This window comes from Erithacus rubecula, assembly GCF_903797595.1.
Source record: "Erithacus rubecula genome assembly, chromosome: 4".
Taxonomy (NCBI): Eukaryota; Metazoa; Chordata; class Aves; order Passeriformes; family Muscicapidae; genus Erithacus; species Erithacus rubecula.
The window spans coordinates 35,971,352-35,999,008 of NC_136686.1; the positions used below are offsets into that span (position 1 = coordinate 35,971,352).

The 27,657-nt window shown below is 42.3% G+C and overlaps 3 protein-coding genes across 3 annotated transcripts; 1 reads left to right on the forward strand and 2 right to left on the reverse strand.

The window, feature by feature from the left end:
- Positions 1-139: 139 nt before the first annotated feature.
- Positions 140-9,955, reverse strand: LOC306801660 (cathepsin E-like). Its single transcript, XM_079304896.1, has 9 exons — positions 9,375-9,955; positions 9,023-9,200; positions 6,943-7,060; positions 6,351-6,469; positions 5,705-5,904; positions 4,927-5,049; positions 3,856-4,000; positions 1,419-1,517; positions 140-1,329 (listed from the first exon to the last, which is right to left on the reverse strand). Exons 1-9 carry the CDS (start codon positions 9,428-9,430, stop codon positions 1,147-1,149), a joined length of 1,221 nt encoding a protein of 406 aa, XP_079161022.1. The 5' UTR covers positions 9,431-9,955; the 3' UTR covers positions 140-1,146.
- A 3,909-nt stretch (positions 9,956-13,864) lies between these two features.
- LRRC10 (leucine rich repeat containing 10) lies at positions 13,865-15,018 on the forward strand. The gene has a single exon (XM_079303290.1). The coding sequence runs from the start codon at positions 13,951-13,953 to the stop codon at positions 14,872-14,874; it is 924 nt and encodes a 307-aa protein (XP_079159416.1). The 5' UTR covers positions 13,865-13,950; the 3' UTR covers positions 14,875-15,018.
- Positions 15,019-16,829: 1,811 nt separating this feature from the next.
- On the reverse strand, positions 16,830-27,262 carry CCT2 (chaperonin containing TCP1 subunit 2). Its single transcript, XM_079303285.1, has 16 exons — positions 27,041-27,262; positions 26,232-26,306; positions 25,711-25,776; positions 25,510-25,621; positions 24,621-24,697; positions 23,795-23,907; positions 23,047-23,249; positions 22,761-22,861; positions 22,555-22,682; positions 22,249-22,352; positions 20,612-20,731; positions 19,920-20,048; positions 19,731-19,834; positions 18,639-18,738; positions 17,782-17,923; positions 16,830-17,145 (listed from the first exon to the last, which is right to left on the reverse strand). The coding sequence occupies exons 1-16, from the start codon at positions 27,041-27,043 to the stop codon at positions 17,115-17,117; spliced, it is 1,608 nt and encodes a 535-aa protein (XP_079159411.1). The 5' UTR covers positions 27,044-27,262; the 3' UTR covers positions 16,830-17,114.
- Between the last annotated feature and the right edge of the window lie 395 nt (positions 27,263-27,657).

Below are 27,657 nucleotides of genomic sequence, written 5' to 3' on the forward strand. Positions count from 1 at the left end.
CCCCGTGGCTCTGCCCTGCTGGGGACGTGCCCTGTGCACATGGCTGGGACTGAAGACATTCTTTGGCTTTAGGAAGATACAAGCAGCCCCAATACACCAACACATGGCTCTGTAAAGAAACATAAAATGTAACTGAAACAGCACTAAGATCAAAGTAGATTTTTTTTTGTTTCATTTTATTCATGTGTATGGGGGCAGTATCAGCTTTAGCAATCCAAACAAATATTCCAAAGGGTAGAATTTAGGTGACTCCTTTGCCAAATCATCTGAAACTCCTGCGACTGCTGACAAGTAGCTGAGCAAGGAGCAATAGATGTGTAGTGCTGGTGCATGGGTCCCATAACTCATCTGAGGTGGAGGAACACTGGTATCCCTTTGCACAGGCTGCAGTCTGGTTTTCTAAAGTGAATAGATGCTGCTCCAGCTGCTCACACTGCCAAGGGGTAGAGGAGTCAGGCACTAAAAGCAGCATCTGACCTAACACACTGGCATCAAATGCTGAGACACAGAAAAGGAGAATTATCATGGGATAAGGAATCCCAGGGGAAAAGAAGTGGTGTAGGGAGCAGGATATCATGCAAGGAACAGTAGTCAAAATTAGTGGCCACACAGGCATCAGTCAAACCCCCTCTTATATAGGCTGGTTGGAGCAAGCTAATTTAAAGAGAATTTCCATGGCACTCAGGAAACAAAGTTGAACAAAACCCAAACCATGGAAAATAATGATGGAAAGGAAAGCTGTAGGAAATTAAGTGGTAACTAGTACACAACAAGAAAAAAAGGATAGCCAGACCAGGCAGGACTAGGATTAGTTTTCCCCCCACACAGCAGCTATCTTTTCAGCCTGGTGCAGTTCAGCATTTTTATTCTTCCTAATATTTTACAAATCTGAGTGTTGAGCTGCTCTGCTGCTTTATCCTGAGAGCTGCAGCGTCCATGAGTTACTCAGGAAAAATTGTTTTTCCCTTGTAAACATATAGGTATTTAACCAAACCATATAATCTGGCACAAGGATCACTGCAAAGTCCTGAAAACTTGGAGGGGAACAATACAACATGCATTTAGGTCCAGAGTTTCAGTAAAAGTTCTTCTTCACACGTGTTGAAGATCATTACATTAACTTGAGTTAAAATAGAATAAATGCTATTATGGCTCAGTAGCCTTCCTGTGAACAGCTTTTGCAAATCCCACTCTGTCATTCCCACGGTCAAAAATACAGTAGAATGCAGACATGAAGACATCTCCTAAAATCCAGAGCGAGCCGGTGCGAGTGGGGATGTCGAGAGACTGAAAGCCGCTCATGCAGAAGGTTTGGTCATCAATGGACTCCTGGAAGGGAGAGCACATGTGCCTGCAGCAGCCTGCTCCACTCCAGCTCAGGGGTGAGGAGCAGGGAGAGGGAAGCTGTGGATGCTCACCTTTATGATGTACTGCTCTGCAGTCAGCCTGTACTCGCGGTGTCCGATGGAGAAGCTGATGTGAGGCAGGCTCGACAGTCTTCTGCAGTCTACGAGAAACTGGACACAGTGCACTGACTGAGATGGGATTGCTTGGTCTTTCTTTGAGTATTGCTCTTTGAATTCAAGGCTTTTGGAGTAGGAAACAGTGAATTTACTGCAAACAGCATCAGGCTGCTTTACAGCCTAACACTGCCCTCCAGCTTTCCTGTACTCAGTCAAACCAGCCCAGCAGCCCAGACCACTGCACCCTGCACATCACCCAGGGCTGATGAAAATCCCTGCAAGTCCCAAAAGAAAGAGGTGAAGGGGCTCTGATATCCTCCCTGGGTATGAACCCCAAAGCTCTGGCCTTGAGAGGGCAGAGGGAACTGCTCCAGGCACAGAGGGAGCACCCCATGGGTGCAGTCCACCTCAGGTCCTCCCATAATACCATCACTTCAGGGGAGAAAAACCTAGTGAGGAATACAGCACTTAATGCTTATACTTTGCCCTGGAGTGGGATTTAAAGAGTAGAAGGACTAAACCCTGGCTTGGTCATTAATGTCAGGTACAATAACAGAGAAGATAATTCTCTGGCCTTTTTAGTTATTTCATGAAACATTGGTGCAGGAAATGGCACTGCAGAATGCTCCAAGTCCCACAGGACTCTTTGCTGTAAACTGTAGTGTTTTAAGTCATTGTTTTAGAGGCTTCCTAGAAGGAACAATCTGCTTTTTGCTGTTTTACAATCTATTTTATGAAAACACAGCCCTACATCTTGTGTGCACTTACCAGTTGTCACACCAATAGAACAAAACAAAACATGGGATACAGAGGACAAGGGTGCAAAAAGCCAGTAAAATGATTTGTAGGATACAAGAAGCTAGACTTAATTCTTTTTCATAGTTATTACAGAATAGTACATCCAGAACAAATCAATCCTTGCTGAAAAGAGGTAAAAGTTCTGGTAAAATCCAGGATGGATACACTCACTTTTACTGGGATGAATCTGAGCCAATATGTGCAGTCTAGCTGTGATTGCTAAAACTCAGTCACAGAAATTCTTATTTTCAGGATGCCTTTTTGCAAAATCTGAGACGCTAGATGAATGTTCTTAGGTCAGCACTGGTGTATATATGAACCTACACTGCAATGATCCATTCCTTGTTTGTATTAGGCTAGTATAAGTACACTGGAAATACACATTTTATCTATGTTCATTAGTATGAACCATTGTAAAATCAACTTGTTATCAGAGCATACTCTTTGGCATTTATCTAAAAATTTGAACAAAATCAAGATTAAAGGTGAGCCTTGGGAGTTACACAGAGATGCCTGCAAGTCCTCCTCTTACAAATGAAAGTGATTTAAGAGTCCACTTCTGTTATTGCTCTTTGTCCAGTGCACTGGGTATTTGCAATACTCTTAATTTTCTTCCAAGTATAGTTTTGGGTCAGGATCAAGACAAATTGAGATTAGTCAAATTGAGATTGGTCAAAACATGGTGCTATTAACCCCAAGGCCATGGGTTTGATCCTTGTACAGGCAACTCGTCTGGGAGCTGGACTTGATGATCCTTGTGGGTCCCTTCCAATTCAGAGTATTCTGTGAAATGCAAAGTTAACAAAAGCCACGCATGGCAGCTTTGCTTGAGCACTGGAGCTGTGGCAATGTGCTGGTGACCTGTGGGAGAACCAGCAATAGGCAGGGTAGAAATAAACTGCTCTTTTGCTGGAGGCAGGGATAGGAAGGAGTGGTGAGGAGTGTCAGCAAGGGAAATGCAGGAGACAGCAGCAGGGAAGAAAGGAAGACCAACAAAGGGTCAGAGGAGCAAAGTTCAGGAGGAAGAGTAAGAGCCAGCAAGCCTTGTCCTGTACCCTGTGACTCATCTGCAGGGAGCCAGCGTTGTGAGTGACACTGATGTGCATCCCTCCCAGGAGCTCTGGCACAACACCAACTGCTCCACTGCAAGCTGACAGTGAGAGGTCCTGTCAGTGAAGCAACTGTGGGGCTGTCATTAAAATACCATTCCCTTTCCATCTGATGCTGACATAGCTGGCCATCAGCACCAAATCCCTCCTGGCTTGGAACAGCCAACAGCTAGAGCTGGGGACCTTGAAAATCCTCTGACTTTCCAAAAGAAAATGATCTCTCATGCAGAGTACATATCAATTCCTCAAAGATGTCCCCATTATTTCCTTACATACCAGTATAGAAGAGGAAGTGAATATTTGGGAAGAGGACTGGGACAAGGCATATAGGTCAAAAGCAGTGTGGCTCAGAGTTCAGTGCTCTCCTGGAAACAAGACTTCTGCTGACACCTGTCTAAGCAACCATTTCTGTTATTTTCCAGCTCCTTGCATCATATACCAGTTTCTCTTCCTCTCTAGCTGTTTTCTGGCTGTGCATTTTTTACCTCTCCAGCATTTGATGGACTGGCCCCAATATATTCCTGCAATCGCCTGATTTGTGAAGAGGGGCCGGTGATAAGAGAAGTGCCTGAGTCAACGATGGCTTCACAGCCATGGGAGCAAAATGCCACCCGGCCCTGGATCTTTATACTGCAAATGGAAACAAACAAACAAACACAAAAAAACAGCTTTAAGCAAATGGCATATACAGTCTGACTGAAACACCATATTATTGCCAGCTACAGTACCAGAGTACTAACTGAAGTTAACCCCAGACAACAAGTGACAGGACAAGAGCAAATAGCCTCAAGTTGTACCAGGGTAGGTTTAGATTGGATACTAGGAAAATTTTCTTCACAGAAAGCATCATAAAGCATTGGAACAGACTTTCCAGGCAAGTGGTAGAGTCACCATCCTTGGAATTGTTCAAAAGAGGTCTGAATGTGGCACTTGAGGAGATGGTTTATTGTTCTGCCTGGTAGTGGTGCTGGGTTGACAGTTGTGTTCCGTGATCTTAAAGATCTTTTCCAACCCTAATGATTCTGTGTTTCTACGATTAAAAGTAGCTGCCAAGCTTTGCTAAAGCCAAGAATGTCTGCAGACCCACTTTTGTCTCTCAAGACTCCTACAACTCGAGTCATGTGCTTCCTATTGATGAATTTGTCCTCCCCCCCAGGTATGTGTTCTCATCAATTTAGGCAGTGTGCTAGAGAAGAGACAAAGGAACACTGGTTACTTTGACCAAAGTTAGCAGGACAGATGAAAGCAGGACCCAGAGCTGGCTTCTATTCCTGGGTGCCTTGACCTCTTAACTGAACAGTCCACTAAGACTCACCACAGATGCATCATATTGAAATATATTGATGCGCTCTCCCAGAAACCACCTACCCATGTTACAGCAGATTTAGAGAACTAGCAAACCCCAATCTCTACCTGGGAACCCTTCTTTGAGGGGCTCAGGGGTAAAAGACTGCAGGTGAGTCCTCCTGCACCTGTGTTACCAGATGTTTCTGTCTCTGGGGTTTACCCAGGGAGGTGAATTCCACCAGGTTTTTTCTGCATACATACATACATACTTGTTCATGTGTATTTGCCAGTAGCTTTTCTCAGTGACTGGGACCCAGTGGATTGAACCTTTGTAGAGAGAATGGTCTATTCCCCCCAGAATCAACTCACCACCATTCTCGGTGTCATCTCCTCTGAAAGCAGAGAACAGTTTAACACAGATATGAGAGTGTGGCAGCATGCATCTATGAGATTACACTTAAAAAGCAAAAGTCAAATCACAGCCCTTTCTAAACTCAGGTATGGATGGCTGAAAGGGATTATTACTAAATTATCACTGTATGTGTTCCAACTCAGACCCTCCAAACAACCTCTGAGAAGATCTACTGTAGACACAAAGGTAGGCATTGGGAGCAGGCTGAGCCAATTGCTACACTCAGCTAAAAAGAGACACTAGATAAATAGGTGGAGTTGCAGCTAGGTCCAGATTAGGGAAGAGTATTTTTCTGAAATGTGGCTATATGGATGTAGCACAGCACTTCTGTTCATCTGCATCAGCCAGAGGGAAACCTCTGGGAACAGACATGGTGAGTCTGAGGTGGGAACTTTTATTTATGATCAGCTGCAAGAAGAATAAATCTCTGTCCAAAAAGTCATGGTCCTCCCCATAACATTTTTAATTTTCATTCCATAATGTCAAATTGAAAACAAAAATACAACACAAAGAATAAAAAAAAATTGAGAAAATTTCTTTCTAGGGTTGTAGCTTTATACTGATGCACAGTTGTTTCTATCAACAGTTAAAATAGATTTACTTATTTTTTTAGCAGTGTCATTTTAAAGACAGACCTTTTCAGATAGAAAGAGAATACTGGCTCCTCTACCAGGTGCTGGTTCATGATGCTGTCAAACACAGGCAGAGCATTGCCCACTGCTAAGGAGGGGTATCCTAAGCCCAGTATACCATCAAAGTGGGCAAGGATAAAAGTTGCTCCTGGCTCAAACACCGACTCGCCGAAGTCCTGTCCCTTGATGGAGATGTTACTTATCTGTGTGGTAAAAAAGCAGGCAACAAACAACCAAGCAAAGAACAACCACAACTGAAAGCAATGACCACCAATAACAAGAAATCATCTATATTTCTGATTTATATCAATGGATTAATTCAGTTTATAAATGTGTGATTGACTTGCATCGACATGCCCATTTGCCAGATAGACAGCACCAATTTCTTAGAATGCCTTAATCATGTGTCTGCTTCTTCATAAGCTCAGAAGAGGATCCAAGAAGACAAGCAGAACTTAAAAATAAATCTCAGGCATTTGTATTGGCAGCCCAAAGCTGGAGCAGAACGCACACCTCTCAGGACTCGGCTTGGTGGGACCTCACCCTGCCCTTGCCTAAACCAGACAAGGTTTTCCAGGCAAGATCAGCCTCTGAACTGACCTGACAACTGCTGATGTGGAGGCTGACACCCATTTTAGTGGACACTCACCTGCAGTGTGTCTTTGCCAGCAATGCCCAGAAGGTGTCCTGAGCCATAGTGCAGGGAGAAGGCTTCCCCTCCGTGCTCATATGAATCTGACTTGAAGGACATAAATTTCTGGTGCACTCCTACACACAAAAAGAAAAAAAAATGACATCTCTACACTGAGGGGAGGTCCTGGCAACCCACTCCCCAATGCAGAACCAGATGAGATGTAAGAGAGCCAGATTTTTGCTTCTCTCAAGAGAAAAGTGTTGAAGAAGTACTGCAGACACCTCAGTTCCCCAGCAGAAACCCCTCTTTTTCTGTACCTGAGAGGTAATTTTGCATTTTAGAGAAAAAAATTAGACCAAAAAATGGGCATTTCCACCTCTATTGGTAGATCTCCCAGGTCTATTTTCATGCCTTTTACATCATAGTGCAGAGGCTGCAGAGTGCCATGAGGGACAGAGGAGCAAGCCGGGGAGAGGAGAGCAGCCTAAGGGATGCTCCAAAGCCCGCCCTTGCAGTATCCCTGCAGACAATCTTCCTGGGAAGGGAGAGCTAGGCAAGGTGTCCGGAGCCAAGCCAGGAGAAGCATCAGGAGGGGAACAGCTCTTACTGCAAGCCTCGCTGATGCAGTAGGCGGACGGGACCCAGAAGTTGGAGGAGCCGGTGTCGAACACGACGGTGAAGCGCTGCGGCGGCGTCCCGACGCTCACCACCCCGTAGTACTGCGCCTGCAGGAGCAGCGCTCAGCCCCGGAGCCTCCGCCTGCTCTGCCCCAGCAGCAGGCAGCCCCCAGCAGCCTCCCAGCAGCTCCATTTAAACCAAATGCACACCACACTATCTATGTGTGCCTGGTTCCGCCAGGGGCTTCAGGCTGCAGGTTTACTCCAGCTGAACCAACAACGGTGACATTTTTAGAGCCTTCTAAGCAAACATTCAGTTGGGTTCCCTATGGAGCCAACAAACCCTCCTGCACTGGCTTCAGAGGTGGCAAGGTCATCCTCAAGGTGAAACTCTCAGATGGGCACACAGGCTGTTCTTACTGATGCCAGTAAGAAATCAGCGCTGCACAGTCAGCACGAGCTGCCTCTGCCAGCTCCAGAGGCTCCGACCTGTGGCACCAACACTGTCTTGTGTGGCCTCCCTCTTTCCTCAGTAACTAGCAGCTATTATAGCAAGTCAAAAAGTATTGTGTTGCACAAACTGGACAAAGTTCATCCAGCAGATGAAGAAACCCCTGACCATCCCTGGACACCAACTGGGACTGAGATAATCTGTGAACACGTGAGTGCTGGAGTGAAGTGCTTATCCACATCCCATATACAAGTGTCTAAGTGCTCCTATCTGGCTCTGGAAGAGCACTTCAGCATTAAGAGACCTATTTTTAGGAGGAGGCATTTCTGGTATTCAACCATAGATAGAAAAGCAATAGCTAGTGCCAAACTTTCTTCAGCAATACAAGTATTTGAATGTGTACCTTTAAGTGCATACTTGTTAATTAATACACTAATGTTTCTGACCAGAGAATATACAGTCTGAATGAGATAATCTTGAAAAGGCAAGCAAGCATGCCATTTAAGAGAATCTCCAACTATACAGTAGGATTCTATTTCTTCCTGCATTAAACAAACCTAAGAAATGTTCATTAAAAAAAAAAAGAAGAAGACCAATATACACACACACACAATTAAACTGTTCCTGGTGCTACCTGAATATGCTGGGGAAGTGGGTTTTGCTTTGTTGTTTTGAGATTTTCATTTATCCCTCTTTGAAATAAGCTTTAAAGCAGGTTGAAATGTTTCAGTGTCCTTTGTTCCTCTTCACATACTTATTTCTTTATGGCCCTCAAGTGTCAGTAACTTCTTGCTGAATGAATTTGGCTTTCCCTTTGATTCCACTCCCTATTCAGATGAAGACTTCAAAACATTTCTGCAGCTTAGTTTCCCTTGAGATAAACATAGCAGAAAAACCAAATGAAACAGAGACCATCCAAACGGACAAACTTCTAAAACCAGGAAAGACAGCGTACAAAATAGTATATCTGCTGACTTGCCTGTCTGAGATCCAGTGAAATTAATATTTTTCCTTTTTAGATGATGGTAGATGACTTCCTTTTCAGTTTAGAGGGTAAATCCTACCAGGTAAGTCTCCAATATTTCATACACATTAAACTCCAGATATAAAAGCAGAAAAATAAAAAACTCTTCTTAAGTCTTTGTTGTTGCTGATTTATGACTCCATCTGATCAATTAAATGAGATTTGGAGGCCTTTTTTAATAACACAGAAGCATCCAAGTGTCTGGTAAATAGAATATGACTAAATGAAGTAATCACATTCTGCTATGAAAAACCCTATAGTTCACTAAGACATACAGGCAAACCTCCCATATTTTGGGGGGACCCAACTGAGTCAAATACAGATCTATACGAAAATAAAACTTGTACAGGACTACCACTGCTACTCTACATCAGCTTTCTACTCAGATCCCTTGCTATCCTAGATCTAGATATGCTTTATTTTGCAGATTGCAACCTGGTTTTTTTATGATCTAATATTTATAGCATAAAGCAACAAGACACCACAAGCCATCTAATTTCATTGACAGACTAGATTTAAAATGTGCTGGGGACAAAAAACCTGCCTTCAGTAGAACAATGAGTCCTAGTGATTGCATTACCAAAACTGTACTTACATTCATGTAATCATACAGCCTTTCTGAAGCAGTTCCTACTGATAAAGCAATGTCTGCAGGGAAACAATGCAGATACCTCCGGGCAAAAACATCAGGGTGGTGATTCCTCCAAAATTCTTCTAATTCTCCCTTTTCCTTCAGCTGTTTCTTGATAGATTTGAATCGAATCAAGGGGATTCTATGCAAATAAAATAAACACACACACAAAAAAACCCTGATTGTCTTTTCTAGAACTGTCATATACTCCATTTTTTTTAAAAAATGTTTCTTTTTTGAGACCCCAAGTAGCAAGAAGCACAGGTCACCCCATGAAGCCAGCTGTGTGCCAGCCAAGCCAGATGTGTTTTCTTACCGTTCCACAGCCACGATGAATGGGATGCAAACCACAGCCAGCAGTATTGCCCTCATGGCTCAAGTGCTCAGGGTCTAATGACACTCCTTTGCTCAGAAGTCCCTTTTTTATGGCCTGTTGTCAGCTGGGGGCAGCTCACCAGGTCAATCAATCGCAGGAGGTCAGTGCTTTGGCAGAAAACTGATTAATTTACTCTCAGACTAACCGCTGGTTTGTGCAAATAGTGGTGTCCAGTGGAGCTACTCAGGCACAGATAACCAGGGCACAGTCTATACCAAACAGACATTTAACTAACAGCCCTTAATGTCTTCTACATAAATATAATGCATGGGGTGAGCTTGGCTCCTGTTGGCACAAGAAGGAGGAAGCAGTCCAAGGACTTGCTGCTCTCCAAGCTTGCTTGAGATGTTGCTCAGAAGTGTTCAATGCAGAGAAGGAGGACATAATACAAAACCACTTCCTTTTTGCATAGAGACATTCCAGCAGGGCTGAGCAGACAATTGGTGGGCTTGTGACAAGTCACCCCCTAAAAGCTGAAGTTTAAATCCCTATTTATGGGAGAGCTCCAGTATAAATATATATGTGCTGCCATCCCATAAAATGGAACTTCAAAGTAAAAAACACAACAGTACAATCCTGCAACATACAGTAAAAACCAGCAATAATTTTTTACACATTTCAGCAAGACATATGGAAAAGCTCTTTTGAATTTATTTTCCTGTAAGTTTCCTGAGTTTAGTGGCTTCCACCCCTGCCTGACACTTGGGTTCAAGTCAAATCCACAGAGAAATAATGTTGTCAAAAAAAGGCTGATTTGACAGGGCACAACCCCAACCCATCAGCTGCCCAGGAGGAAGCTGAGCACTGAGTCTGCAATATACTTACAAGACTTTTTGAATCATTCCTCTGCACAGGAAAGAGCAGTAAGAAACTACATACTGGAGCCTAGCATATATTAAAGCTAACTTTGAATAATCAGCCATTTTTGTTCAAAAGGCTATGGTAGGATGCTTGGAAAAGAGCAACCATGTTTTGTTCCTTGCAACACACCGTGTATTTCAAATAAACTGCTCACTATGCAGAGGTGAACTGAAACTAAGTAATTCTCACAAAAGAGAGCTGATGTGCAACAGCACAGCAAGGAGTGAATGTCAAAGGACATAGAAGAGGCAGGAGTTGTCATCTTCTACTCCAGCAGCAATATCAAGAAAAAACAGCAGAAAAATCCAAATACACAGCACTTGTGAGTCAAAAAGAGGTCGAAATGCCTGACACAGACTTTAAATAAATACAAAGCAAACAAAAAATTGCTCCTTTAAGCCACTTCCTCTGCTATGTCAGACTGATTGAAGAGGGGTATAAGAGCCTTAAAATCAAGAAGTTTAGAGGTCTATTTATTAGTTACCCTGGATTTTGAAACACATGATTTGCTTTTTCCGATGTCTCTCCAAAATTGTAAGGGCCAAAAAAACTCAGCAGAGGTTGAGCCTGGTGTCATCACACAGCTGTGGGCAGAGCTCTGGATCTGAAAAAGCACCATCTCTATTATAATTGCTTGATTAAAAAAATAATAGAATCTCAAAAACGCATATTTTATATTGATTTCTACTTTATTATAATTTTTTCAAGTACCTATCTCTGAGTAATATTCCCCATTTCTGCTGGACTCAGAGGTTTTACACAAGCTGTCAGCAAACAACCACATTTCCTGTCCCAGAGTCATCCCAGCCACTGAGATGCAGGAGCTAGGTGCTGGAAATGGGAATGGTGAGCAAAGATGTACCATTTGTGAAATTCTAGAAAGCAAAGGCATTTCTCAAAGTGGGGGCTCCTGTCACCTGATGCACTGCAGAGCAGATGTCATGCCCTTGTGAAGGGCAGTGCTGCTTTGACAAGAGCAAGACAATGTCTGTGCTGAGTGCCTTTATCACTTGAACTTTTCCTCCAATGCTACAAGTGCTTCTGGGAAGTTGATAATGTTCATGTTGGAGGGCACCATGGTAACTTTGAAGACATGAAGTGGCTCTCAAAACACCACCTGGGTCTACTGTGAGGATTGCCTTTGCCTTAGTGCCTCCACTGAGAGGTTGATTCTCAGAAAGAACACAATTGTTCATTTTACTGCAAGTGTAGCCCTTTATTAGTCCACACACAAAGGTTATTTTTTCCCAAATTCTCTGATCTCACACTGTGTTCCAAGCAGACATTAATTTAGCTAAGAGAGGTACAAAATGCAGCAACAAAAGGTCATCGTGACCTTTTTTTGATAAGCTGGAATAATGATTAAACTACCGTGCAAAGGATCCCTAAGAAATAGTTATCTGGAGCTTTAAAGTTCCATTAAGGAGAAATAATTCAAGTAGAAAAAAAATATACCCATATCTATATCTGCAGACATAAGGTACTTTGCAAAGGTATTTATCTGCATATGGATTATTGAGAAAAATATGCCTAAACTATATCATTAATATATTCTTAGCTATGCTCTTATGTTGTTATGATTCATAGATTGTCTGAAAAAAATTGTCTAAAAGACAAGGCTTTGCTGTGGATGCATATTCATTATTAGTTATGCCAAATGCATTTGGTTTTCCACACCTGAAGCCTACAGCGCCTTAAGTGGAGAGACCCTTGCCTTCAGAAGGTGCCAGTGCTGTTGAAAAAGGAAAAACAAATAAAACAGCCTGCTGACACATTCCCCACAGTGGTCCTCTGACAGAGCATCAAAGCAGTAAAGAAGCATCTAAAGGGAGATGGTCACACAGAGCAAACTGGCTTTGTGCTTCTGGGATGCCATGCACACACGTCCCACCATCAGAGAGGGAACTTTCAGGCCCTCTATTCCACAGCACCACCACAGACTGGGACATTGTCTTTGTTCTCCAGGCTTGATACTCTGCCCAGTTTCTCCATCCAAAACTTATTTTATGGCATTCAGATCTCAGCACTCACTGCTCTCCATCCTGCTGCAAGTGTTTCCCAGGTGCCCTCTCCATTTCTCTCTTCCATACATTTCGCTGCTGTATAGCACAGCCAGTCATATTGTGGGAAAAAGGCTCATAAATATCCTACAGCCTATACCAAATTGATAGCTAAGAGGTGCTTTACATATGAAAGCAAGTGATAATAGAGTGCTCTATATAACTAGATTTTATCAGAAATCCAGAGGCCACCATAAGTGGTGCCTTTTCCTTAACTTTCTCTTTGCTGTGCCTTTTGTTTTTCAAGTGTGTGTGGCTCTCAGCAACCATGGATTTTGGTAGTAAAGTGCATAAAACCCTGAAACAATTGCAGATTGTTCAAAGAAAGTATTCTCTCTAAATTACAGTAAGTGTGGAAAATGACAGCAATGAGCTGTAGATATCAAAGACTCAGGTGCTGAAAAGGCTATTTTACCTTAAAACACTCTGCCAGCTTTCACATCCAAAGTTCATGGTAGAGCCATGGCCAACACACTGGCAGGACAAGCACAGAATGGCTTGGGTTGGAAGGAATCTTAAAGATTATGTAGTTCCAACTCCCCTGCCATGGGTAGGAACTCATAAGAGTCCCCAGGAAAGCTTGAAATAGCAGCAGCTCAACATGTCAAACTATGCAGAGGTTCCTATACATGGGAATGCTCCTAGAAACTAGAACTGAATAGCAAAATGGGTCTTGATGAGAGAACAGTTTACACTGTCACATCTAAATAGCCATAACTCTTCAAAATTGAACTTACTTCACTCATAACAAGAGAGCATCATGACAGAATCAAATCCATGCAAGTTTCTTGACAGGTTTTGGCACAGACATGGGAACTACAGTAGCACAGTTGGAAAGTGGAAAAAGAACAACCTTGGCAATTTGTGACAGCACATTACATTGGGAGACAAGGAGTAAAACACAATGTAATGAAAAAGGCCCTACAGACAAGTAGTAAAACATAATGAAAAAGACCCTATACAGTCAAGAGTGCCAGAGGCTATAACAAATACCATTAAATTAGGGACATAAACAGTAGAACCGCTCAAGATAGCAGCTTGCCAAGTATTTGTGTTAAAACTTTAAGATAAGTACTAGGTGGCAAGTTACACTCTGAAATCCAAGTATCTGGCACCTTTCAAAATACATCCCTGAAAGTGCCACTCACCTTAAAAGTCAGTCAAGTCTTGGCAGGTATTTTAAACAACAATTTGATTATATCTGACATTTCTGCCGAAAGTTTCAAGAAAGTTAAACATCTGAGCTTAAAACTTTGGTCTACTGTGGCATTTACTTTCCCAAGCCCATCCTGGCTGCCTGCATTGGCTACACAGACAACACGTCTGCAGCAAGAGGTGAAGAGCTGCAGCATTGGAGAGACTCTAATTTTGTTTGGGGCAAAATCAGAGAACTTTTACAGTATGCAAGAAAAGGAAAGAAGGAATGTTGGTTTGGTGGGTGGGGGGGTGAGTGTGGGTGAGAGAGGAAGGCCTGGGCTCTGAGTCGCCCTGTCTATAATCCCCGTCACCAAACACTCATTCAGTTATCAGAAACATTTCAGAGCCCTTGAGATTAATGGCTGGTGCCATGTAAACAGAGCCTTATATTGGGAAGGATGAGTTACCAACAGGCCAGTGTGCAGCAGAATACCAAGACAGGCTCTGGTCCCTCAGGCTTAGCCACCCCAAAACAAAATTCCAAGATGGGCAATAGTCTGAAAGCCATACTTGCTTTTGTGCCCTCTAGCAAGTGCCAGAAGTACCTCCTAGAAGACCTAGAAGAGATGCCAGTGGATAAAATGGTCGATCTGAGTGGCAGGCAGATGAGGCGGCTGCCTGTGCACATTTGCTCCTTTAGGGAACTGGTAAAGCTGTACCTGAGCGACAACAACCTGAACTATCTGCCCCCCGAGCTGGAGCAGCTGCAAAACCTGCAGATCTTGGCATTGGACTTCAACAACTTCAAGGCACTGCCCCTAGTCGTGTGCACATTGAAGCAGCTGTGCATCCTCTACCTGGGAAACAACAAGCTCTGCAGCCTGCCCCTCGAGCTCCGACTGCTGCAGAACCTCAAGACCCTCTGGATCGAGTCCAACTGCCTGCAGCACCTGCCTGAAGTGGTGTGTGAGCTCAGCCTGCTCAAGACGCTGCACGCCGGCTCCAACGCGCTGCGCAGCCTCCCTCCGCGGCTGCAGTGCCTGCGGGAGCTGCGCACCATCTGGCTGTCGGGAAACCTGCTGGCCGAGTTCCCTCCCGTGCTCCTGGACATGCCCTTCCTGGAGGTGATCGACGTGGACCGCAATTCCATCCGCTTCTTCCCCAGCCTTGCTCACCTCCCCGGCCTGAAGCTGGTGATCTATGACCACAACCCCTGCAGGAACGCACCCAAAGTGGCCAAGGGGGTGCGCAGGGTGGGCAGATGGTCAGAGGAGACCCCCGAGCCCCGCAAGCGATCTGGGGCGGTGATAGACATCACAATGGACGAGAAACCCTTGCTACCTCCTGCCGCCAAGACCGAGCCAGAAGCCGAGCCCTGCTGATGCTCAAGTGCCCCTTTTGGCCAAGGTGGCAGCACGCTCCCACCACTGCCCAACCTCTACCTCTCCCTCGCTTGCTGGTGTGCAGGGAGCACCACAGCACCTGGCAGTCAGCAGGAGTATATGCACCAGCTTGGAGATAATGGGACAGCAAACCTTGTACAGACACCCCTCTTTGTGCAGCACCCAGCACTCTTCCTAGAACAGACCACTTCCCTCTCCTGCTCCTCCCATGCTGGGACACGCACAGTTCACAATAGAGATGAAGACTCAGTTTAGATGTTTGCCATGGGTGGATTGCATGGAGCACACACGGACTTGCTGCTCCTCACCCGTGGGCTCACTCTTCTCCCACCTTGCTGAGGTATCTCAGCTCAGCTGGAAGCCACTGTTCAAGGTGATCACTGCTGAGACCTACAGCTCTAATGCAGCCCACAGCATTGGTCTCAAATTACTCATCTTGAAGGCTTCCCTGTCTGCTGAGTGGGAAGTGGTAGCAGAGTCCCAGCTGATTATCAAGGAAGCAGCACACAGGTACAGGGGCTCTCCTCTTTCTTCCTGCAAAATTTGTGACAGCTGTTTTGTTACTGGCAAGCAGCATTCAAATGATGGTGAGAAAAGCTGTAGGCTTTGCTGCTGGGTTTTGTTACTGGCACCACTGCCTCTAAGGGCAGCTGTACAGGACAAGTTTTCATACAGGAGCAAAGAAGAAAATCAAAGCCTGACTGAAAAGGAGAAGCCACAAGTGCTGCAAAGGTAAACCTGCATGAATAAAAGCCAGAGCTGTGAGCTGTCACTATAGGCTTGCACATAATCTGATGAGGCAAGCTTTACTCAGCTGATTTCAGCTGGGCATTTATCCAGTTTTCAACTTGGACCAGTTCAGATTCCCTTAAAAATGCACCTTTTTTTTAAGCTTTGCTTTAATTGAGTAACAGAAATCTGGCTCAAAGTGGCATTTTAAGCATTAGACTTGGTTTAAACTTTAGCATGGTTGAACTAGGTGACAGCTTTTTTATTAAGAGTGGAGAGCCCTTGGTGGGACACTCTTTGAGTTGAACTGTCTCAGCAGCTGCAGAAGCAGCAGCTGACTTCCCAGAAAAGGTCTGATTCCATGCCAGTCTGTAACTGCTTAATGTCATCTACATGCTTGAAAAATTATCTGGAAATATGCAGACTCTGCTAGCACTTGTTGTCTTGTTAAATGAAGTCTAAATTTGCACCTGGCTGGCACCTATGTAGTGTGCTACTAGTCAAATTAAATAAAAGTATACTAGCATCTTGCCAAGCTAATTCTTTGAAATTAACAGCAAATTCTTTATCTAGTCTTATTCCAACAATTTCATCCTACAAAAAGGAAAGCAGGACATGAGATAGGGGTGCTTTTTTTAATATCCAAGGTCAATGTTTTATATATATCCCACAGAAGTGAGCTGGTACTGTATTTATCTGAGGGGATGGGAAAGAGTGTGCTTTCACTGGCTTATCAATGGTTTGTGCTTCACTCAGCCCTCTACACACAGTCACTTCTGGAGAGCTGAAGACTGTCTGACAAGAGTTAAGGGGAGGATTCTGCAAGCATATTCCCTTCATTTTAAGAAATCTAAGGGAGAAAAATCTTTGCACACATACCTGCTTATTTCAGCTTAATCTTACTGCTTTGGCAGATGCACCCTTCCACTCTCTCTCCCACCATCATAAAAAAAGAGTATCCATTAAGATTGTCCAGTGTCACAAGAAAAAGATACTCTCTAACTTCAGAGACTATTTCTAGGACCCCAAACCTATGCAGCCAGGACAGGAATACACCACTTACACTAACTCAGCAGCTCAACACAAAGCAGTGAGCCACGAGGGCTTAGTCACTCCCTGAAGCAGCCAAGCCCTGAGGATGTGCACTGCAGCTGCCCTAATGGATCTGCCCTTCCCAGTTCTACAGAAAGAAATACAACTTTGGGGAATCTGAATTTTTTATTTTTTTTATTTCTGGGTATTTTAAGTGGAACCTGGAAGGAACAGAATGAATAGGGTTGTATAAAACCCCTAGTTTATATACCCCTAAAAGTGAATTCTTCCTCCAACACATAAAAGGTTCAGTAAGTAAAAACCAACTGAAGAGAGTGCCATTGATAGAGATCTGTTTGTCTCAAACTTCTGTTCCATAACCTCACAAAAACTAGACCATTAAAAAAAAAAATACTAGGTGAGATCTGGTCCACACATCCTCAGGTACTGAAGAAAATTTAACAGGGGCGATGGTCTGGAACACGTTTTCTGGGGAGAAAAAGAAAAATCAGAAAATTCCCACCACGCTGACGTCCACCAGACCCTTCTCACCCACCCTTATTTTTAATCTATAGTTAGTATTTTGTATTTAGGGACAGCTTTGTCTCACAGCACAAAAAACAGTACCACCTCAAAGTTAATGCACCACCCATGACAATGTTAAAAAAAACAAAATCTTGTGATTCAAAACGGAGTGAAACTACCTGGTAGCAGGCACCCAGGGGATAACCTGCCTATCAGCGGCAATTCTTCTCAAACCTTTTAACAAACATGTTTCTCTTTTAGATGCAGATTCTATCTCAGAAGCAGCTGGACATTTCAGTGCAAAGAAAAAAGCAAGCATGACCCCTTACATTTTGGTCACCCACATGTGCAGGTGTTCAGTGGTGATTTAAGATTAACTAGTTATTACTCAGGCACAGCAATTTAAGTTTGCTGATGACTCTAAAGGCCTGATGATATTGCTAATGCAATAAAATTATCTAATGTGAACATCAGCATGTCACACATCAGATTCATTTCAAGTAAAGCATTTTTAGAACAAGACTTTTCTGCACCCTTACTCTTCCACAGAAGATTTACTCTACACCACTGTGACTGACCATGCAGTTACTCTGATCATACCTTGGTGCTGCTTTAATGATGTCATCAACACGAAGAATCATTTCTGCTGCTTCAGCTGCACTCAGCAAAACTTGTCTCTTGACCTGGAAACTTTCTGTTACTCCCAAAACTGACATGTCCCCAATGACACCCTCTTTCATATCTGGAAGAAGAAATATGTTAAGAGGTGGGGTTTTTTTTGTTTTTTTTAACACAGATTTTCTTAAAGGAAATTACAAGAAGCTGAAAGCATAGTAACTTACTTGCTCAAATGAACTATACTGATAGTAAGGGAAATATTGAATAAAGTCATCTACTTCAAGACTCCTGATTTAAGCCTAATGTTGTAATTACACACAAACAATTAATTACAAAAACTTTATGCACTAATGCAGAGACAAGATCCCAACAGGACTCTCAGCACTATATCCTTAGGTATAATAACTTCAGGGCTCTTCTCCATAACTCTGTGGCTGCTGTTTGGATGGGTTTTGTTTGGCCTTTTTTTTTTGGCAGGGGGAGGGAAGGAGCAAAGGGAAGAATGTTTTGTTCTTCTGGGTTTTTAGGTGGTTGCTGGTTTCAAACCAATGTTTTTCTTTTTAAGCTTCCTACATTAACTAATCTCAGTGTAAGGAAAGTGGGTTTTAGAGGTGAAAACCATCCACTCAGGAAACAGATTTTCACTCTATTATCAAAAGCTTGGTAGAACAGAAAAGAAATGTAGTGCTGTACACACAAGTTCTATGCAAAGCAACCACATCAACATACTCAGTTCTCCCTGCTGTATATATGTGACATACATACATGAACAACTTTAACAAGACCAATGGGCCTGCCAAACAGCATATCAAACACTGAAGTAAAACTGATCCCCTTACCCAGTCCATAAGTAGTCTTCCCTTCACTATGAGCAGCTCTGAGCTGAGAAACCAAATCAGCACTGTCATAGCCAGCATTATCAGCTATTATTGTTGGGATCTAAGGGAATAAACACAAGTTGCTTTTAATTAATATAGGCATTGATTGTTAAAATGAAATATAATGCTATTAGCTTACAACTGAATTTCAAGAAGATCCTTCAGAAACATGGCAGATGATCTGTCACTGTGATAAGGAAAAAGTAAAAAACCCAAACTACCTTTCTAATAATTTCAAGACCCTGTTGTAAGAAAGTACTTAAGAGGACAGAACCATGCCAGCAGATTTTTCAGTTCATTTTACATGGACAGAAGAAAAAAAAAGAATCTGGTAATTTTATCATTTCAGACTACAACTGGAGAAATGTTTTCATTTAAAAAGCACAAGCCTGGTGGTAAGCATTAACAACCTGATCATTCTGTTTGCTATTTCTGTGACAGCAGTGAAAACTTGCATGTGATGGCTGAAGAGGTAATGCCAAGTGTTACTATGCTCTTGAACTTAATTTTCTTGGGAGAAAGTTTTTCCCTAATTTAAATTGCAGAAAGTCAATTTTTCCTCAAACTTACAGCCTTTAGCACAACTCCATTAATGTTCCTTGTGACACTCTTACTTCCTACTAAGATGCACCCTTCAATGCAAGACTAGAAAATTGTAGATAGTACTAAGAGTATGAATACACCCAAACAGCACTAGAGCATCAACAGAAGAATTACTCTTTTCTAAATCAGCTGTCAATTGCATAAGATGAGATTTTTATGTACTGTTTCTGTAGCACTTTTAACTAGTAGGTAAGGTGAGCAAGAACCAATTAGAGGAGGGCTAGCATATGAACATCCACAATTCTGTAACATGCAGAATTACTAAAATGTCAGTACTTTTTACCCAAGACAAGACAAAAAAAAACCCAATTTCTCCCACTGTTCATCCAAGATGTTTTTTTACTTCGGACAACCAAAATTTTTAAAATAAAACAAATATCTGATGTCACAAGTTAGTAAGCTTCATGAAACTTTGTCTCTTAATCCAGCAATCTGATTAAATAAACCTACCATTCTTAAAGCCTTAGCAAAGGACTCCATTGCAACAGACTCTTTGCCAGGTGTTCTGACAGCAAGTTCTGCAACAGCATTAGCCATCAGCATCTCTGAACAACCTATTCATAGAAGACACACAGATGTTATATATCTGACATTCAGTATCTAGAAATGTGTGACAAGTACAAAGAATCTGATATTCACCTCCACCATACACAGTTCTTGTGTCCTTCACAGTCTGGGCCAGGACACAGAGAGCATCATGCAAAGACCTCTCTGCTTCATCTAGAATCTGCTGTGTGGCTCCACGCAAAACTATGGTGCAAGCTTCACCTAGAAAGCACAAATGTAAAAGGATTAAAAAGAGAAACCAGGACACAAAAATGGGCTATCACAAAGAATTTACAATGGTTTTGGTATCACTGCAGTCAAGTTTTGTATTACTTAATTTTGGGAGCAAAGGAAAGGATGATAACATTTCAAAGACAGAATGAAATTATGTACACAGTGCTATTGCTTTGGTTCCACAATACCTTATTTAACAAAAAATTAATCTGACCTCAAAACTCCTTTAAAAATTAGAGCATTGGCATTTACTAGAAAAAGCTCTCAAGCTCTTCCACTATGACATATTGCTACTTTTCTTGTCAACTGAATTTCCCTAAGCAGAAACCTTGGTTCCCGTTCTTAAAATTGGTTTTATGTTCATTTACATAAGATGAAATATCCACAGTTTCAACTATGAAACTGTGCAGGATTTTTACTGAAAAGCAAGGCTTTAATAATAACAGTTACATAAATCATTACAGAATTCCTATGCCTCACTGAAAACTGAACAGCATTAGCTGAGGGTTGACAAAAATGTTACACTACACTGTTAATGACAAAACACTTACCCATTGCTACTCCAGAGAAATGAATGAGTTTATCTTCTCCAATCATGACTTCTTCAATAAGCTTGCAGCTTCCTAGTTTTACTAGCTCAGGGTGATCAAAGGTTGATGCAATTTCACCACCTACGAGTGTAAGACCATAAAGAAATTAGAGCTCACAACAAAAGCATCTTTTCAGGCAAGGTCTAACCAAGGGGGTAGGAAGGTTGTGTATGAAAGAAACCATCTTCACAATTGCCCCAAAATAAATTTAAATTAACAATACTGATAAGCAAAGACTTTCTCATGCCAGCATGTGGCACCAGAAACCTTTAACCAATGCTGACAAATCCTTAAAATACTAATGTTTTCTTTCACATCACAAGGACTAAAATGCTTGTGAGTTGTGTCTGATAACAGAATAAACATTCATCTTTGCTAGCAGTAAAATGTCAGTATGTTTCAAGTTTCCACAGTATTTACTGATTAAGTATTTATAAAAAACTAAATGAAGTCTTTTATGCTTTAAAACTTGAGTGTGCGACACTATTCATTTTGCCTGCCTGATGATGGCTGAGAACCAATGGCCACCACCATTCTTTTGCATCTCATGTCTCATTCCATGCTGTAGCAGCAATACTGTGCATGATCTATAAACTGCCATATCATAAACAAAACAAGCATTATGAAGACCAAAACATCTTTGAACACATAGACATTGTTCTAGTTCTTTCCTCTTCCTATTAGAAGACTCTTGTACACGTAGGCATTCCCAATGCATGCCCAATTATTCCACAGTAGCATTGAGTAGCTGCAGCACTACAAGGAAAACCAAGACTTATAGTAGTTTGTGTATGTTAAAAACTTGTCTTTCAGCTGTATTATTCAAGCCAGTGTGATCTGATAAGGCCCATTTGCTCTGCATACAAAGTTTGCTTTGAATTTGTTCCAGAATGTAAGCAATGCTCCTCTCAATTAAGCATTTGTCTGTGTCAATGTCCCTATTGACAGTTATACACAACTGCTACTTCAGTTTTGCTATGATAAACAAGCTAATGTCTCTTCCTTTCTCCTGCCAAGCAAATTCATCCTCCTGATCACTTGCAAATCAACTATGACATCCCAATGGACAATCTATTAACTTCAGCAATGAGAATTATCTGTAGCATTTCAGAGGTTTTATTTTCATTAGTTACTAGAACCACATTTAGGCTGATCTCTACTCAAAATATGCAGTCTGTTTATGTCATTTGAGGTCCTCCTGAAGTCAACAATTAAGGCCCCCATTTTTAACAAAGGATGACCCTTTAGCCTTCTCTATCATTACAGTCAAACAACAACCACTTAGAACCAAGTGTTATTATCACAGAATCAAGATTAACCCGCGAAGTTATTCTTTCTGTTGCTAACTTTAATCTTTTCCTTAGAAAACAAACATTTCAAAATCTTATCAAGCAGGAACTTAACTGAAAATGTTTTTAAAGCATGAAAGAAAATTACTAACTGGCACTAAGTTGTTAAACTATATCCCATTTTTGCATTATGATCCCTTATTCACAGATGCTGGAGAAAAAGAAGCATGATTAAGTCAGTTTAATGTTTACTAATGATCAAATAATAATGTGCCCCTCCAAGTTTCATACAACAACATAACTACACACCTGTGACAAGAGCCAGACGTTCTACACCAGCAAAGTCTGCATGTTCAATAGCCATGACCCCAGCAGCTCCAAAGAGATGTTCAGGGTAGTTGTAGATCAGCTGTCTAAAAATCAAACACATCTCATCCTCACACACAGAACAAACCTTTGAAAATAACACAGTAACAAAATGACACCAGATTCTCAGTAGCATGGACATAGGACAGATTTGTGAAAGCTACTAAAGCAGTCCATGTATGAGGCATCTGCCATACAGAACAACATGGGAAATAATGTAACACTCCCCTTTTCCCAAGAAATACATACCTGTTAATAAAGCAATTTATTCCATGTTTAAGAATACGATCCACTTTCTCCTTCATTTTTTCTTTTTCTGCCTGTTCTATCTCTGCCACTTTTGCTGTGGAGTCCACTCTAACACGAGAGCCAAAAATCTAAATCAAAGAAAAGAGAGGTCAGTCTCAAAATTCCATTTACAAAAACAGTTTCTCAACAGTAGTTCTGTTACATACCTTAATCTTGTCTGTATCCATACCAGTATTTGCAATAAGGATCTTTGCATTTTCAATTCTTTTTGGCTGATTTACACCAATCTTCTTATCAAGCAAAAAGCCTGTAGTAACAAAAAGTCTTGTAAAACTTCAAATTAAAAAAGGAGAGCAACTAAGTTACAAGATGCCCCATCTTTAACATACAATTTAATAATAACAGTGTTTCCTACAACAAATTTACACAGATGTGTAACCTTTAGCAGCTTTATTTCTCACATGCATATACAGTCAACACTCAAAGACTTACCTTCATCTAAGTAAGAATCAGCCAAACTTCCACCAAGTTTCTTAATGACATGGATAGCCTCCAAATTACCAGAACCTTTTAACCTAAGAACAGCTTCTACAGCTAGCTTGACAAAGTGATCCTTATGGTGAGTAAGCAATTTTGATGAAAGAGTTGTTGCTGCAATGTTCATCAAGTCTTCACGGAACTTCACTTCATCATTACTAAAATAAAGACAGTTCAGTTAAAATGGAATGTCTGAAAGCCTTAACTACCACTAGCTACCACCACAAGTCTTTGCCCACTCCTTCTAGCCTGTATCTATATGTACCATATTCTCTTTTGAGGAATGCTGCACGGAATACCTTCACTGCCCCAGAACACAACTTCTATTTGAAATTTGTTAGGAGAATTTTCACAATAAACAGATTAGAAAGCTTGTGCTCTCAAAGTGCTGGGCATGGGAAATAGTTACATTTAAAATGTGAGTACAAAATCTGAAGTAACAGCTGAGATTGTTGTTCCAGTGAGCAAATTGCAGCTTGTATTTCATTTCTGCACATCATAAGTAATTTTGAATATCATAAAGCTTCTTTAACTCATTTGAAAAAAATCACCGGTATTTCTTTTTCAACAGTTAAAATTATTAACACAGCCTTCCCACTGCTTTAATAAGAGCAAAGAATTTACACATGGACTGTAATTTGCAATGATGTTTTGATCTTACGTAGTTTTTTATGAAGAGTTAGAGCAAATGGACATTACAAACCCATGATCCACAGCTGCTTTCAGAAGTGCCTCTCTTGAAGCCTTTGTGGCTGCTCTCCAGCCTGCAATGATGGTCTGAGGATGAATCTTCCTCGCAATCAGTAATTCCGCCTCCTATTTAAATGAAATCAACAATTACTTCCCCCCCAAGAAAGAACAGTTACACTAACTAGAAAAGACATTTATTGATGCAACTTAAAGTGTAGTTGAAAAAAACTATCTTCATTTTTCTGAGGAACTTGACAAGCTGATAGACCATTCCTTAAGATGCTCTTGGATCCTAGTTTCTAGACCTGAGATCATCAGACTTTCTGACACGGGGAAGAATTACTCATTTCTCAAAGCTCTTTCATAGTAATTTCAGGCTTAGAGTTTGGCAGTGCAAATTTTTCCATAAGTATAAAATCCATATAGAGTTTAAAGGAACAGTATGAATTCAGGTCCTGAGCAAAGAACAGAATTTAGCAGGACCTTTTTTCCTGCTAAAAGGAATGAAAACACATTTCAGAAGACTGAGCCTGACAACTAAGCAGTGCTGCAAGCTGCTCAATGCAATAGCCAGGAAGTGAGCTGCAGAAGTCAACTTTAAATATTTGAGAGCTTATAAAAAGTAACATAAGGAATAATAGTCTAAAATAATACCCAAAAAAATGAGGATGCAATACCTAAGGGCTGTCTTTTTTCCCTCTATCAATTTCAATAGCAACAGAGCAAGCAATTCCTCTCTATGCTTTGGGAGCCCTTTCACAAACACATGATAACACACCTCCTACTGGTGGTATCACAGAAGTACATTGACAAATATCTGAAAAAATGTAACACATCACCCTCAGTAATTCAGCTGCCAACACTGTGACAGATGTAGTTCCATCGCCAACTTCATCATCTTGAACCTTTGACATATCTGAAGAAGGAAAACACAGTATTAATGCTATTTTTCTCATGCATTAATTTGGATGAGAAAAACAGATCTTACTCTTTGTGTAAAGAGGGAACTCTAAAAAAAGAAAATAAAAAAACGAAAAACAAGAGATGCAAATGAAATTCAGCATCCTTCAAATTCCTGCTCTTTATTTGCAACCTAGACACCAGTTTCAGCCTGGTGACAGTCAAGATGCTCCCCTCTGTTCCTCATCCTAAAGATGGTTATCAAAAAGAAGTACAACTGGATAAAAGCTCCAAGGTATCAGAGACTATAAAAACAGGTCTGCAGCGTGAGCTGCTGATAAACTGGGACACAGCAAACACAAAGTCATTAGAAAACATTGACACCCAATAGTTCAGGCTCCAGTAGTGGACCACTGCCACAGTAAAACAGTTGCTCACAATGGTAAACTCTGTACAGAAGTGCTCACTGAGTTACAGAGATTTAAACCTGGGAGAAACAGAGAGAACTTCTGTTGCTGAACAGATTTCTGCTCCAAATTTTCCCACTGTAAAAAGGGGGCACAGAGATGTCTTTCGTCCCTTCTGACTCCTGGGGCAAAGCAGGGTTGAAGGAAAAGAAGATTTAAAAAGTTTTGAGGAGCAGCATACACCACAATTTTACTTGTGCTGAATGCCACAACTCTTACAGTACCCTGCCCTTCTTATTTCAGGATTTCAGCTCCCTCTCTCTTCAGTTTTTCACAGTATTTCAAGAACACTTTTCTAAGAACCAATAAAAATTCTGTAATAGAGTTACAAACTGAAAGATATCAAGCCTTAAGAACTCACCAACCAAGACCTTGGCAGCTGGATTGTCAACCCCAATAGATTTCAGGATGGTTGCACCATCATTGGTAACTGTCACAGAGCTGTCTCTCCCGGTGCTTAAAAGAATCTTGTCCTACAGGATGTGAGAGTTAAAATACTGCTTGAAAACACACTGTAACTATTAAAGCTAAATTAACAGGTATGAGCCTGCAGCTGTCTTACCATGCCTTTAGGCCCCAGGGTGCTCTTGACTAGGTCACCAATGGCAATGGCACCAACAAAGGATGACTGAAAAGAAAATAAATATACCTTAGGGAACAATTTATTCCTAGTATAATACATGAATTATATGCTATCACACAGCTTTTGACATTTTAACCAACCCTTCCACCTCTTTCAACAGAGGCTTAAGGCAAGTTTTTTAACTGCTAAATTTTGATAACCAGATCAAATATACTTAAAACTCCCACAAACCATACATCTGTCTCAAAGCCAGAAGAAATGCCACCTAATAAACACCAATCTTCTGAGCTCCAGTAGATGGACTTTGGTTTTGACAATTAAGAGTTTCTCTAATTTTCAGTATAAATATACTCCTCCCTTCTGTTCACAGACATGCAACAAGAAAAGCCAGTCAGAGACAGAAGCTCCATACCATGATATAGTGAAAGTATTTTTAGCAGTAGAAAAGACAAAGTTTAATTACCCCAGGTTCTACTAATTTCTTAGAGAACTAAACTTACCAACCGAGCTGTTTCTGCCTTCTCTTCATCTGCACCTGCCTTGAAAATGTTCACAGGAGCAAGGGAAATGGATGCCTAAAACACAGTTAATGTAAGAATATAGTTCTAGCTTCAATAAAACCATATATTTTAAATGCAAATCCCTGACACTACCAACTTAAGGTTTTTATTAATAAAATTGTATTAATAAAATTACTTCCACACCCCATTTTGGTGTGATAATACGTATATGTAAGAAATAGTCAAGGTTGTTAAAAATCTGCCTTGCAATGCCATTGTCTTGCGGGGGACTGCAGGCCGCGCAGAGCAGCGCGCTGCAGGCGCTCCCAGCGCATCCCCTCATGGCCATCCGAGGGCGGGCACACCCAGCAGCAACCAACAGAACTCTGTTCATGGACCATATTAAGGCTTTAGCATTTTGATGCCTCAGCTGAACTAATCTTTTTTTTTTCCATATCAATGCAAACTAATCATAGCAGTAACCAATATCGGCCTTTAGGGACCAACATTTGCAGAGCACCCAAGGCATTAAATGAACAATGATCAAATACCGAACACCCGTATCCGGGCTCTCAGAGCCAGGGCGGGGTGTGTGAGGGGACAGGGGGTCACCCCGCGAGGGCCCCGCCCCGCCCGGGCTCCAGAACCTTCGGGCCCCGCCGCCCCCCACCCCCTGCGCCGCGCGGGGAAAGGGCGGGCGCGGCCTCCAGGCCTCGCGCGCGGGCCCGCCCGCGTGGAGCGCAGCCCGCCCGGCGCCGCCGCAGGCCCGGCGCTGCCCCGGGCCCAGCCGCCGCCGCCCCGCCGCTCACCATGGTGCCGCTGCCGCCGGGACCCGCCGTCCGCCCCCTCCTTCAGCACAGAAGCAGCGCCGCGCCGCAGCCCCACGAGCTCCCCCGGAAATGGCGTCACAGCGGCCGCCGCTTCCGGAGGCGCGCGGCCTTCTGGGAGCCGCAGTCCGGCCGCGCGGCCTCAGCGCTGCCATGGGCTCCGTGAACCGGAGACGTGTCGGGAAGAAATTCCTTAGGCTGGGTGGAGAGGCACTGGGACGGGTTGCCCAGAAAAGTGTGCGTGCCCCATCCCTGGCAGTGTCTAAGGCCGGGTGGGATGGGGCTCTGGCATCCTGGTCGAGTGGAAGGTGTCCTGCCCATGGCGAGGGGTTGGAGCTGGGTGATTTTTAAGGTCCCTTCCAGCTGAAACTCCTTTGTGATTTTGCGGTTCTGTGATATTGCTGGAGGTCAATTCTCAGACAGGTCAAAAGCATTTCTAGTTACCGCTTATGGCCCCCAGTGCACTTGACAGACCATCCCAGAGAGCCCAGTTACAAACAGTGAACAGGAGGTGGCCAGCGCAATCCCGTTCAATTCAGAAAAATTGGTAAATATTCGCCTTTGTCAGTGTGACACAATGCTTAAACCCTGCTTTGTCA

Bases quoted from the DNA above. Each gene is read 5' to 3' on its own strand.
- LOC306801660 (XM_079304896.1), bottom strand. From the start codon at position 9,430: ATGAGGGCAATACTGCTGGCTGTGGTTTGCATCCCATTCATCGTGGCT. The intron at 5,905-6,350 runs GTGAGTGTCCAC...TTTACCACACAG, and splicing joins CTGGCAAAGACACACTGCAG to ATAAGTAACATCTCCATCAA. The intron at 1,330-1,418 runs GTGAGCATCCAC...TCTCCCTTCCAG, and splicing joins CAGAGCAGTACATCATAAAG to GAGTCCATTGATGACCAAAC.
- LRRC10 (XM_079303290.1), top strand. From the start codon at position 13,951: ATGAGTTACCAACAGGCCAGTGTGCAGCAGAATACCAAGACAGGCTCT.
- CCT2 (XM_079303285.1), bottom strand. The intron at 25,777-26,231 runs GTAAGTTTAGTT...TTTTCTTTTCAG, and splicing joins AGGCAGAAACAGCTCGGTTG to TCATCCTTTGTTGGTGCCAT. The intron at 22,683-22,760 runs GTATGTAACAGA...TCTTTGATTTAG, and splicing joins TGGATACAGACAAGATTAAG to ATTTTTGGCTCTCGTGTTAG.